This window comes from Echeneis naucrates, chromosome 9 (assembly GCF_900963305.1).
Source record: "Echeneis naucrates chromosome 9, fEcheNa1.1, whole genome shotgun sequence".
Taxonomy (NCBI): Eukaryota; Metazoa; Chordata; class Actinopteri; order Carangiformes; family Echeneidae; genus Echeneis; species Echeneis naucrates.
The window spans coordinates 12,248,168-12,260,590 of NC_042519.1; the positions used below are offsets into that span (position 1 = coordinate 12,248,168).

A 12,423-nucleotide genomic window follows, 5' to 3' on the forward strand; every position below is an offset into this window, starting at 1 on the left:
TGCTTGATATTCCAGGAAAAGCACTCCCAGCAGGCACAGACGGCAAAAAGGATACATACAGACAAAGAAACCAGGCTAAAAGACTTGAGCTTGGTCTGCTCCTTGTAAATTCGCAGGTAGGAATTTTATTTTTCTGTTTAGGTGAAAAAGAAATCTGTAAATGACACAGTTTATACTTAAATAATGTTACAGTTATTGGAAGGCTTTTATTTCATCCTGCAAATTACAGAGTCATGTTTGATTAAAATAAGAGGAATTTTATTTTCTACATGTACAAAGGTGGAAAAAAAACCAAACAGGTGACTTTGGTCAAAGCTCAGATATTCAAAAGTAAGTATTTCTACTAATTATTGTATTGCCCTAAGGTGTATTGACAGAACTTATTGACTGTGGATTAACCAAAATAATTCACAGATTTCATGTTTTCAAATCCCCACCTGACTGACAGAGGGGGAAGGAGGTAACTGGGATTGATTTTGTTCTGTGAATAATTCAGTCGAGAAAGAAATGTTTATTAATGAAGGCTAAAATCTTTCAGATAAAAATTTTTCTTGGAGCCACTATTATAAAAGTATGTTTGCATTTTTAGTGCAGCTGAAAAACAGCGCGCTTCCAGAAAAACAACACTCGTGTAAAGTGCAGATTCTTAAAAAATATGTATTTCATGATTGTACTTAGGTAAATGTATGTGTGATCTGTAAATCATGTTCAAGCAGTGCAGTGTGTAAAATGCACATACATCTCAGGAGCTTCGTTCGTTGTTCATATATAAAATCAGAATAAGAATAAATATGATCCCACTGGTTACAGTGGTGACTTACCTGTTGGTTTAACTCCTGCCTTTTTATTAGTCAAACGGATGGATATGTTTCTGGTAGGCGATAGAATACAGAAAAATAACATCTGAATTCTACTCAATCTCTTTTGTGACTTTAGTTTATGGGAATTGGGGGTAATATCATGTGGGGTAGGGAATATTTTAAGTATTCCAATTTTAATTTGCACTTTTTTCTCAATCATAAACTGGCACATCATGTTTGGGCTGTCTTTTTGGCTCAGAAAATCTTAAAGGTAAACAAATCCATGATTCCCCAGTGAACATATTTTTTAAAGGTGTGGCAAATGTTTTAGCATTCTATTCACTGTCGATTGTCCTTGGCTCACTGTTTGCATAGTATGACGGATCTTGACGGATTTTAAGATGGCTTCACAGAAAGTTAAGTAACATAAGGCTGCATAAGGCACAGTGATAGTATTTTTTCTGTACTGAGTGATCCGTTCACGCCTCGTGGTATGGTAGGGACAATATTCTGATATTTAATGGAAAATGTTATTATTTTATGTAGCATACAAGCAAAAATCTTTCTGTAAACGATATATGCCAACATTGTGCCAGTCTCCACATCACGCCAAAAATACAGTTCTCTCCCTCTGATGACATTCTTAGAAAAGAATAGATCACTTTAACTTTGAAAAATAACCATATAAAAATGTATTTGCATCCAAACTTTCATCACCATCTTTCGTCAAACATTATTTATAAGGAAATATGAAATTTGACTTTCAGGGTTGAAAGTTAATCTCAAATAAATTTATTTTACCTCCTTTGTTATTTTGTTGTTTTCCAGGAGCAATAAAAAAACCTGCCTGGATCTGGAACAAAAGGCCCTTATATATGCACTGTTAACCATTATGCCATAGAAAGTGCATGAATATAGCAATGATTCACACACCTTCATAAATTCTGACACATCAGGTTACATTTATTAGCAGGCGTAAATCACTGCCTGTTTCAGAGAAATACTAAAGAAAAGTGCAGGTGAACAGGACAATTTTTATAGTCAAGATCCTCCTGTCAAATAATGGGTTTCCTGAAAAGGAGCTGGAGATCCTTGCTGAAGCTCAGTCTTGCACTGGGATCACTAGGGATGCTTTCCCTACTTAGTTTCCAAAAGGAAAAATGGGACCCCACCTATATTATCAGCTACAGCTGGTTGGCGTACACAGATTCAGACAGCATCCCAGAGACAGTGTGCAACTGTTCAGCAATCCTGCAGGGAGAAAGGGAGGCATTGGAGCAAGCCAAATTACTGAGTGTCACTAGAGACTTCCGCAAAAGTATTCACATCCCTGATGAATATTACATTAATGCAACCATGGACTGCAGGTATGTTACTTTGTACTACACATTCGAGTAACTTTTATTTGACTAACTGAACTGAACTGAACACAAAGTGATAGTTCACTTTGTGTTCAGTTAGGTGTCATGGGGTTGTGCGTGCTGAAGGTTTGGATCAGACGGATAAGTCTAGACTCTATCCTGGGTGCTCGAACAATTTGAAATGAAGAGCGCATTTAAACAGCTGTAGGATTGTTTTCGGTGAGCAGGTTTGTCCTGCTGGCCTGTCACACAGCAGCACGTAGCTCGGGAAGTATGTTGATCCAAATTGAGGGCAGGTAATACCCCGACTACGCTTAACTAACTTGCACGACCACATGACATTTAACCCAAACTGTCACCTCACCATGTTTGAATTTAAATTATATCAATTTCCAGTGTTATTTACTTAGTATTATGTATTTACAGTGAATTCAGGTTTAAAAGAAAATACTTAACCATCCCGTTAAGTCAAGAGGAGGAGGACTTCCCTCTAGCTTACTCTATAGTTGTGCATCATAAGGTAAGCAAATTCTGAAGCCTGAATATAATTTCAGATACATGATAATCGTGTAGAAGGTACAAACAAGAGGATTATTTGTTTTTCCATACTCTAGGTACAGAATTTTGAGCGACTGCTCCGGGCTATCTATGCACCTCACAACATTTATTGTGTCCATGTGGACAAAAAGTCTGAGCCCACAGTCTTCTCTTCTATCATGGCCATTACTTCCTGTTTCCCAAATGTCTTCATGGCCAGCCATCCTGTGAGTGTGGTCTATGCTGCCTGGCCACGCGTCCAGGCTGACCTGAACTGTATGGCTGACCTCTACAATGCGAGCACAAAATGGAAATATTTCCTCAACCTTTGTGGCCAAGATTTTCCTCTGAAAACAAACTTGGAAATTGTGAGAGTGCTGCGCTCATTGAAAGGAATGAACAGTTTAGAATCAGAAAAAATGCCTGATGCAAAGAAATGGCGAGTGACAAATTCTCACAAGATAGTTGATGGAAGAATTCAGGTATTTCTTTAGAATTTTTACTCACAAATTATTTAAAAAATAACTTCAAATTTTCAAAATTCAGACCATAATTAACATAACCTAAGTATTTTATCTGTCCCAGGGGACAGGGAAGGCAAAGGACCCACCTCCTTTCAACCTGCCCATTTTGTCAGGAAATGCCTACATGGTGGTTTCTCGGGGCTACATCCGCAGCGTACTGGAGGACAAGCGAGTACTGGCGCTGATTGATTGGGCCAAAGACACCTACAGTCCTGATGAATTTCTCTGGGCAACCATTCAGCGAATTCCAGGAGTTCCTGGCTCAAGTTGGCCCAACACCAAATTTGACATGTCAGACATGAATGCTATTGCTCGGCTGGTGAAATGGGAATGGCATGAGGGCTCGGAGGGGATTCAGGATGCCGTGTACCCCAAGTGTCAAGGACAACACGTCAGGTCCATATGTGTATATGGTGCCGGAGACTTAAACTGGATGCTTCAGCAGCATCACCTCTTTGCCAACAAGTTTGACACAGACACAGATCCCATTGCTGTGTACTGCTTGGAAAAGTATCTGCGACAAAAGGTGCTGGCAGGGTTGCTCTAGACATTTCAGAGGGTTGGAAATGAAGGAGGAAATTATCTGCAGAAAAGAAATTAGTTAACAGATAGATAATAAAATGATCTGCAGCGATATCTTATTTTAAATAATTTATATTTCTAGTGTGGTTAGAAAAACTAAATAAAAAATAAAAAAATAAAAAAAAATAAAATTCCATACAAAACAACTGGTTGTGACAGTGCAGATTGATATAGATCCAACAATATGCTCCTTTCATTGGTTGTGTGACTTTATTACAGTGCGTGTACACTGTGGTGTGCATTTTTTCTGCAAAACGATGGTGACGAGGAACACATATTTAATGATGTAAAACACTTTACATACTGAACAATACTGCAACAAACAAATGTATGTAAATATATTAAAATGAGACAAATGAAATGGGTAGTCTTTGTACTGTACCTATCTAACATCAGTGAACATAGTGTAATTCCTCATTCCCCCCCAGCAGTTTTCTCTCTGAATAAAGCACGTGCAGCAATCGGAAAAACTAAAATAACATTGGTACACAACTGATCACTTTGGGTGAATAATCCGACCAGAAAAATCTGAAATAGTTGCAACTCACAGCATGCAACACATTACTGCAGCTACTGATAGGTGCTACTTTGCTACATCTCAAGTATTTGCAGTATCATTTACAACGTTAGTAGAATTGCCTACTTGTAGCCTTTTTCAAGAGTGAATGATACTCTGGGTGAGATGGAGACATAAGGTGTGTATGACAACAGGCACCTCCACTGCTGTGACTGATTCAAAAACCAGTTCAGCTAAGTGCTGTATGTTCAGCTGTGAAATATTTCTTTCACATGTGGATCACAATTTTGTAAACTTTCTCTATCTAACACCGGAGTCTAGATCGAGTATGTCTTAATGTAAGAGTCTGTTGGCAAAGCTGCAGTCAAGGAAATATATTTATGAACAGTTGGGCAGTTATAAAATGTGTTTGTATGTAAGGCTTTACTGTGGCTTCAGAGAATCTGAATACATTACGTATCACAAAAGTTAAAGCTAGCAACTCATAGCTAAGATGAATTAAGCTTGTTAGTAATTCCTCCAAAGAGGAAAAAATAGGAATCCTTGTTCAAAAATAAAATCAAAGAAAACTAAAGCTATCAAATGGGAACACAATCAAGTTGCAACTGGTAGAGCAGCATTGTACTGTTGGCATTCTCAGTGAGTTACCACCCTCAGGCTACTCTAACTGAACGGAACAAGCAACTTTGTACAGCGACACAATCCTTTCTGATTTTTTATTTGCAGGATTTGCAGGCTTCCATTTTCAGATATGCTGTGGCAGGAGTGAGGCAGCTCGTAATCTTCAAACAGCCGAGTTCCCCTTCTTGTCAGCTCTGAGTAAGAGAGAGGATGACAGGGAGACAATTGTATTACACTTCTGTCATTGCGACATTAGAACCAAATGTTTAAACCAAAGGATTTGGCACAACCCAAAAAACAAGAACCATGCTACCATGCCAATGAATCTGTTTGCAATACTCAAATGACAATTCCACATGGATGTATTTATATGACTAACTGAGATGGGACATGATAAATACCTTTTGACATTCTACCTATAACAACTCTGTACTGTATTACACTTTTTTCCCCGTTCACTGTAATACTGCAGAATCAGCAACTGTTCAGTGGTTACCTTTCCTGCTTTCCTGCTCCTAATTCGTTGGGAACGTTTTCTGTGGCACAATCTACCCTAATCATCTATTGATAATACAATGCAAAACTAACCGATTTACTTCTTACCAGAGTTACTGTTATTCAGCATTGGGTGTCATCTCTGATCTAAGTAAAATTAAAAATATTTTAAGTGAAGTGATGCACTTTCAGGGTTGTAATTTATAATACACAGTGAAACAGCATTGATGTATCCATATCTTGCATTAGCTGTACGTCACTAAAGAAGCTGGTTTCAGGTTTAGAAACAGCGTAGTAACCAGATAAGATAAGGTTGGGCAGGTTAAAGTTAAACTAATATTGACTCAACATAAAAAAAGTTGTTTCTACCTTTGTGTCAAAAGTGTACTACTTACTTAGCTGCTGTGTTCTGCAAATCTGTATCCAGTCTGGCTTTGCAATTGGTTTGAGAATAAAGAAAAATTATTAAAGAAGGTATCAACCTATTAATAAATGTGACCATAATGTCAGTGTACATGCATTTAAGAGAGTACTTCCATAGTGCCACTGGTATTTAAATGACAGGAAGGAAAACAAGCATCAGTTCTCAGAAAAGGCAGAGTTCAAGAAAAAAAGAGGCAAAGTTGCACTGAGTAACAGGGTGTAACAATTAACACTGTAACCTGAGTTAAAATGTTACTCCTACACAAAAGCAGCTTAACATTGGGTATGGATGCTGGGAGTATTCATAGCTAAGCATGTTCAAGCAAGGCAAGACATACATATGTGAGATATGGCTCCTGGATTAAACTTAAGATAAAATCACTTTAATTTGTTTAATTCCACTATTTCTACTAAAGGACCAGACTTCATGTGAGTCTTCACTCTAAAGTGTTTTCTCTCCCACACTGCATAGCTTTAGAAAATGCAAAATACTGCGATACGACTGACACTGTTACAGGGTAGTATGGACAGCAGCAGGGGTGGATGTCGACATTTTGAGGTTCATCTTGGCTGGTCAGTTGTTGCTTTCATTTCCCCCTGAAGGGTGAAATGAGCCCATAGCCCACAGGCCTGCTGTGTTAGACGCATAGCTCTTAGTGTTTGCCACAGTGAGATGAATTGAAGGACAAGATAGTAAAAAAAAAAAAACAAAAAAACAAACAAATATAAAAGTTTTTACATATATATATATATATATTAATCTCACTGTTATTTGTGGCAAACACTAAGAGCTATGCCTGTGGGCTATGGCGTGGTTTATCTTTCTGGGCTCTCTGGCACGGGGTTGTTCCTTTTTCAGTTTTGGATTTGGAGCTGAGGAATCAATTTTAAACAAGTTTAAACCCTGTATTTAATGATTGTTAGACACCGCTCTGCCCATTTGTGTGTGTGAGAATGTTTTTCAGTTGCAAAGTTGCCTGCTCAGATGGCTCCACCTTCATCACCACCTGGACGCGGGCTGAATGTGTGACAGCTTGCCCCTTTGGTTGTGGCATTTGCGGTTCTTAAAAAAACTATTTAGAAGACCTTGAAATAGCTGGTGTGGATGGTGCAAAGATTTATATTTGATTGAACCTTGGAAGTAGAGGCCAGATCTAGTTTAGATATTGACTATCTGTTCTGTTATTTGTCTCCATTGTAGCCATTGGGCTTATTCTGCACTTTAGGTTTAGGGGTGCTGTTTTTGTGTATTTTGGTTTGTAGCTAGTTTTAGCCAGTCTTTATTTTCCTTTTATGTTGAAACTAGTCCAAATGGTACGGTAGAGTCCTCTTTTGGTTATATTCTGTTTTTGATTTAAAGCAGCACCCATTGGCCCATTCCTTGGTTTATTTTTGTTTGTCCAGTTTCCCATTTGAATCACAATAAACAACATCATACCCACTAACAGCTGGGTTCTTTGTGTTACTTCCCTTTCTCCTGAGGCCCGGGTTGTAACTACGGTGCTATGCAAACAAAGGTGCTGTTGCTGTCACAGGGAAGTAAAACGAACCACTTTACATGGAAAGCCAACCACATACATGAATAAATTAGAAAGTCAATACTGGGTTTGCTTTATGGTGTAGAAGGAAACAGCCAGAGGTCAGTCAGGTTAGTCCCAGAATGAGGAAATTCACAGCAGCTTTAAAGGATTTTACAGGGGGGCTTTCACATATCCAACTGATAAGTACAGGCAGGTTAGGTGATTTACCTGATGCATGCAAATCTGTGCATAGACCTCTCCTCGTCAAACCTTTGGGCAGAGACGGATAAGCATGCCTAATTTTAGCGCTTCAAATAAAAACTGGAACTGTGTTTGTTTCCTTTTTCTATAGAATAGGTTAGTCTGTAGTTCTTGAGTTGGCCTGCTAAAAAAAAGTATGATGACCGGATAAATTGTGTTCATTCTTGGAAGATGGTTTATATTTTACTCTATGTAACCAAGTATTTCAATTAATACATGAAAAACAGTAAATACAATTAACTGTTTGCATAAGGGGAAAATATCACAGAGCAGATAGTGTTACAACCTTGTTTGGCTACCAAAATTGAGGTGCCGATTCATGCATTAAATAATGATACATGTTGACTCACTTGATGATGCTGGGTGGAATGTGCACATAGTCCATTGGGATGATTTCTCCAAGCTCCTGCAGAGTATTTACATACTTGATCTTACTGCTGAACTTGGAGCTGTAGGGTTCAGGTGAATACAAAAATCACAAAGGTTTGTTTCACCAGCAGATGAACTCATTCAAATATTGTGATGGTTTAAGTTTGCTCATGGCTTTCCAGTGTAATCAGTCTAAATAGAAATAATCAGAGCCTCATTTTAACTTGCAACAAGTAGGCCCTTGGATGGACAAAGTGAAATGAAATGCAATAATGTTCTTCTTTTTATTTCAAAAACTGGACTGTATTACAGATATAGCTGTTGGGATAAAGAGTGAAGTGTGTGCATTGTTGGTGTAGTGATGTATATCCTGTGGTAAATGTCTAAATTGTACAACAGTGAGACCTTATAAAAGGTCTGGTGATTCCCAGCAAGGTCCTTATGAACCAGGATGGATGGGCAATGATGAACATCTTAAGGTTTTTCTTCAGTCTGTGGGCCAAGAGGAGAGATAAAAGAAGATTTAGAAAAAAAACAAAACAAGAACAACATATCTATGTGTTATTTAATCATGTGCAGCATGTGATTGTGGAAGTATTGGTCAGTGAGTTCACTGTGGTAGAAGACTAAGGCACGTTATTTTACATGCATGTGTTTCTGTAAATATTACCTTCTGTCTATCATTTGGTAACACTTTTTCATCCAGTTGAAACCAGGCATCCTCCTGCGAGGTGTGGCACCATTTAGATAAACAATCATATAATCTTCTGCAACCATAAGTTCCAAGGTACTTATGACATACCTGCAAACACATGTAACAGGAACCTGTTACTATTACACCTGTTGCCTCGCAACGAAAATTACAGACAAATTGTTTCATACTAATGCATCTTCATAGTTTTTAGGCTCTAGGTATTGTGGAAAGCCTATTTGGAAGAGTGGAAACTGTTGATGCAGCTGGTTTTGGGATGAGATGTTTAACAATCACATACAGTTGTAACGTCAGATAGTTCAAATACTTTGTTTTCATACCCATATGGTATGGTAGTGAACCACGACTCACAGAAAAAGGTTTTCCATCACATAATTGTAATTGTCGCAGTCACTGTCCGGTAGGAAACATGCTGCAAACACGATGATGGCGTTCTGTTCAGCATAGTAACCTGAGAGCATAAAACACAAGGACACTGTCAGCAGCTCCCACTTGCAGCACATATGTGACAACCTGAGCTCCCAGTATGAAAATGTATTTAAATACTTTTTTTTCAATATTTCTTATTTATCTCATTGAAAGTTTAACCCACCAATATAAGGCTAGTACCAGTCCACAGCATGCAACGCATGAAGTCACAACAACACACTGAACAGAATCTACTGAGCCAAATATCACCACTTTTGGTATAAAACACTGAATGTCTTATTCATGTTGGTTGTAACATTTAGCTGGAATGGATTTTTGCCAACATTCAGTTATTCAAATGCTTGTTTAGATGAGAACTGCTCTGGCATACCTCTTCCCCCTTCAATAGTGTTCTTACTGCTATTGTGGACATGCAGGCTCTTCAAATTCCACCAGCCAAATATGAATTTTGAAAGACAAAGGTAGATCCTGGCAGCCTTTGTACAGCAATGATCAGAATTACTTGGAATATAGTTGCATTAATAAAACATTTTGAAACTTAAGGGAAGGCACTGGCAGATATAAAGCGAAACTATGGCGATAAAATTATAACGATAATTATGGCGAAATAACTTTTCCTTGATAGAAATAGAAGACATAGTCTTAGGTTGACACATACACATAGAGAGAGTGGGTGAGAATGAGAGGAGGATATTCAAAACAGATGTATTCAGGAACATGATACTGCATGGTGCTGTTTGTGTACCTCCGTGAGAAATTACTCTTTTGTATGGCTCAATGCACTTCATATCAATGCGATGCTCCTGCTCTCCAATCACCACGCCCCGCCACAGCCTGCCTTCATCAGGTGATTTGTATCCTGTTTTAGTGTCACTTTCAGGTGCACCTGCAGCCGGGGCAGACTCTTCTGAATCTCCTGTGTTGACACAAGTTCAAATTTTAAAAGGCAGAATTAAACTTAGCATTTAGTTTTTTATTTCTTGGCAGTTGGAAGAGCTACTGACAAATCCAGACCCAAATATGTAGTGTTAGGAAAGTGCAGATCTAAAGCTCAAAGTTCAATTCACACATTTTAAAGTGAAGCTCCAGTTATTAGTTCAAAATAACCTAGTTCACAGTTCATTTGTTGATTGATAAACAGCAGCAAAACCAGAGGTGAAGCAATGCCATTCTGAAAAAACAAAAAAGCGTTTAAATAAATAAATATATCAATCAAGAGTACCATTTTAACCTGAACACCACAGTGCAGAAAACAACATGTACCAACAGGAGAGCAACACACACACAGGCAGGAACAGAAGATTTCCCCAAGGAAATGCCATGGTATCTGGCAACACTCATGCGCGAAGTATATGCAGAAAGGGCACCGGTGTGTTAACCCATTCGGTTCCCCCCAAGTTCTTGTTCCCCTTTACACTGATTTACTGCTGAGTCTTGCGTAGTTGCTAAGTTATCGTGCATATTTAAAGAAGAAACACAAATAGAAACACAGCTGGGTGTACGGAAAGCGAGATGGAACAAGTCAATGCGTAGGTGACTGGTATGTTATTTATTATAGAAAAAAATTAATCGAGAATGCATTTATTCGGCCATTCATTGTCAATCTTTGTGTAAATGGATGCCAGCTAGCATAGCTGTGCGATAGTAGCCTACGTTAAGTAAACCTCACTGCCGGATCACTTAAACTAGTTAGTCGCTTCAAAATGGACTGCTAGCTAACTGGTTAGCATGCTGGACTGACGAATTGATGACATTATTTTTGACCTACAACGTTTATGCCCTGGGTTAGTTCCAAGTAAGTGCATGATTTTTACAATTTTTAAGTCAATGATCCATTCACTGAACACTTAAAACATTTTTTCCTGAAAGCCTATGTAGGTCATAGGTCTACATATTGTCATTGTGATGATCAACCAGTTAAACTGTAGCATATACACAACAATATGCTACAATACAAGACTCTTAAGAAGATGTCACGTGAGGTGCTGGAGCCAATCCCAGCCCAGCCAAGGTTAGATCAGGTGCCGTAAATGTCAAGGTGAAATGGTGGGAAGGCGGGAAGTGTTCGATTCCCAGCTAGGGTAGGGTATGTGAATGTATGATGTAATGTAACCCCGGGGTTAAGGGATGTAAATATCTGTATGTGTAAGTGTAAATGTATGTAATGTAATGTACAGGTCGCGGTTCAATTCCCGGTGTGGGCACCTGAACATGTCCACGGAGTTACTTGGTTAATGGACTGGGCTGATGCAGAGACGGCACCCCTCCAGGAACGGACGGAGACCAGACACGTCCACAGACTAGACCAGTAAAACAGCGAAGGAATCACCCACTGAGATGATTTCTTTATGGAAGGGGGAAAAAGGGAAATGTAAAAATACACAACTACTTTAGTGAAAGATTATGTAATATTTGAGCTACATAAGCTTCTTACTTATGTACGAGAAACGTAAAGGTAAGAAACAGGGCCGTTAGCTTGTAACGTAAGCTAACTGGACAGCTCTAATGCTAACGTCCATTAGCCTAGCTTGTATTAAAGCCCGACACAAAACATTGTCTTTGACAGAAACAGCTGAGTTTGGCAGCTCCATCAGAAAGAAGAGACAGAGAGGAGAGGGCTGTAGCTGCAGTCAGGTAACAGAGAAAGTGACATGGGGGGCAGAGGAATTTATTTAACATGTTGGCTTTATTTCCGCACAAAGATATTGACCGCAAATTTAGAAGAAGTACTCCACCGCTTCAGACACAACAACACACAAGGACCGGGACATTACTCGTTAATGTTTTGTGTGTAAGTGTGCAGGCAGACAGACCTGTATTCTGAGATGAGGAGTTGGACCGTGTTGTCAGTGATGTCCACAGAAGACATCCAAACTCTGGCAGGTGGGATGAGGATTATACATCGTGGCCATATTCTTAACTGGAACACGTACAGACATGGCCACGATGTATAATACTCACCCTACCTGGATTATTTCTCCATAAGGAGCGGCTCATTCTACATCATACTTGGTCATATTATTACCTGGTGTGTATCACCCAGCTGTGTTTCTATTTTTGTTTCTTCCTTAAGTACGCACGGTAACATAGCACCTACGCACGAATCAGCAGTAAATCGGCGTAAAGGCGAACAGGAAGTTGGGTGGAACCGACTCGGTTGACACACCTTTCTCTCCCGTTTCCGATAAGGCAGCCGGAGATCAGCTGGAGTGCCGATCTCGTGAGTCATGCGCGCTAATCAAAGTCCACTCTTAACAGTGTGATAAGAAAAT

The 12,423-nt window shown here is 39.0% G+C and overlaps 2 protein-coding genes across 4 annotated transcripts in view; one reads left to right on the forward strand and one right to left on the reverse strand.

Annotated features, from left to right (window-relative positions):
* LOC115048463 (beta-1,3-galactosyl-O-glycosyl-glycoprotein beta-1,6-N-acetylglucosaminyltransferase) lies at positions 1-6,474 on the forward strand. Of its 3 annotated transcripts, XM_029509927.1 has the most exons (6): positions 44-116; positions 280-330; positions 1,629-2,167; positions 2,588-2,681; positions 2,776-3,180; positions 3,284-6,474. In XM_029509927.1, exons 3-6 carry the CDS (start codon positions 1,863-1,865, stop codon positions 3,767-3,769), a joined length of 1,290 nt encoding a protein of 429 aa, XP_029365787.1. In that variant the 5' UTR covers positions 44-116; positions 280-330; positions 1,629-1,862; the 3' UTR covers positions 3,770-6,474. The 3 variants fall into 3 exon arrangements, with proteins under 3 accessions (XP_029365788.1, XP_029365787.1, XP_029365789.1); XM_029509928.1 differs by lacking the exon at positions 280-330 and having other exon boundaries at positions 1-116; XM_029509929.1 differs by having other exon boundaries at positions 51-330.
* The window catches only part of LOC115048462 (uncharacterized), a 26,042-nt gene continuing 17,488 nt past the window's right edge, over positions 3,870-12,423 (reverse strand). Inside the window, exons 11-18 of the mRNA XM_029509926.1 lie at positions 9,897-10,067; positions 9,074-9,173; positions 8,681-8,812; positions 8,416-8,502; positions 7,992-8,090; positions 7,609-7,650; positions 5,833-5,865; positions 3,870-5,136 (exon numbers count right to left, since the gene is read on the reverse strand). Of these exons, the coding sequence (XP_029365786.1) occupies positions 5,106-5,136; positions 5,833-5,865; positions 7,609-7,650; positions 7,992-8,090; positions 8,416-8,502; positions 8,681-8,812; positions 9,074-9,173; positions 9,897-10,067 (695 nt within the window). The 3' untranslated portion in view covers positions 3,870-5,105. The remainder of the gene's footprint in view (positions 5,137-5,832; positions 5,866-7,608; positions 7,651-7,991; positions 8,091-8,415; positions 8,503-8,680; positions 8,813-9,073; positions 9,174-9,896; positions 10,068-12,423) is intronic.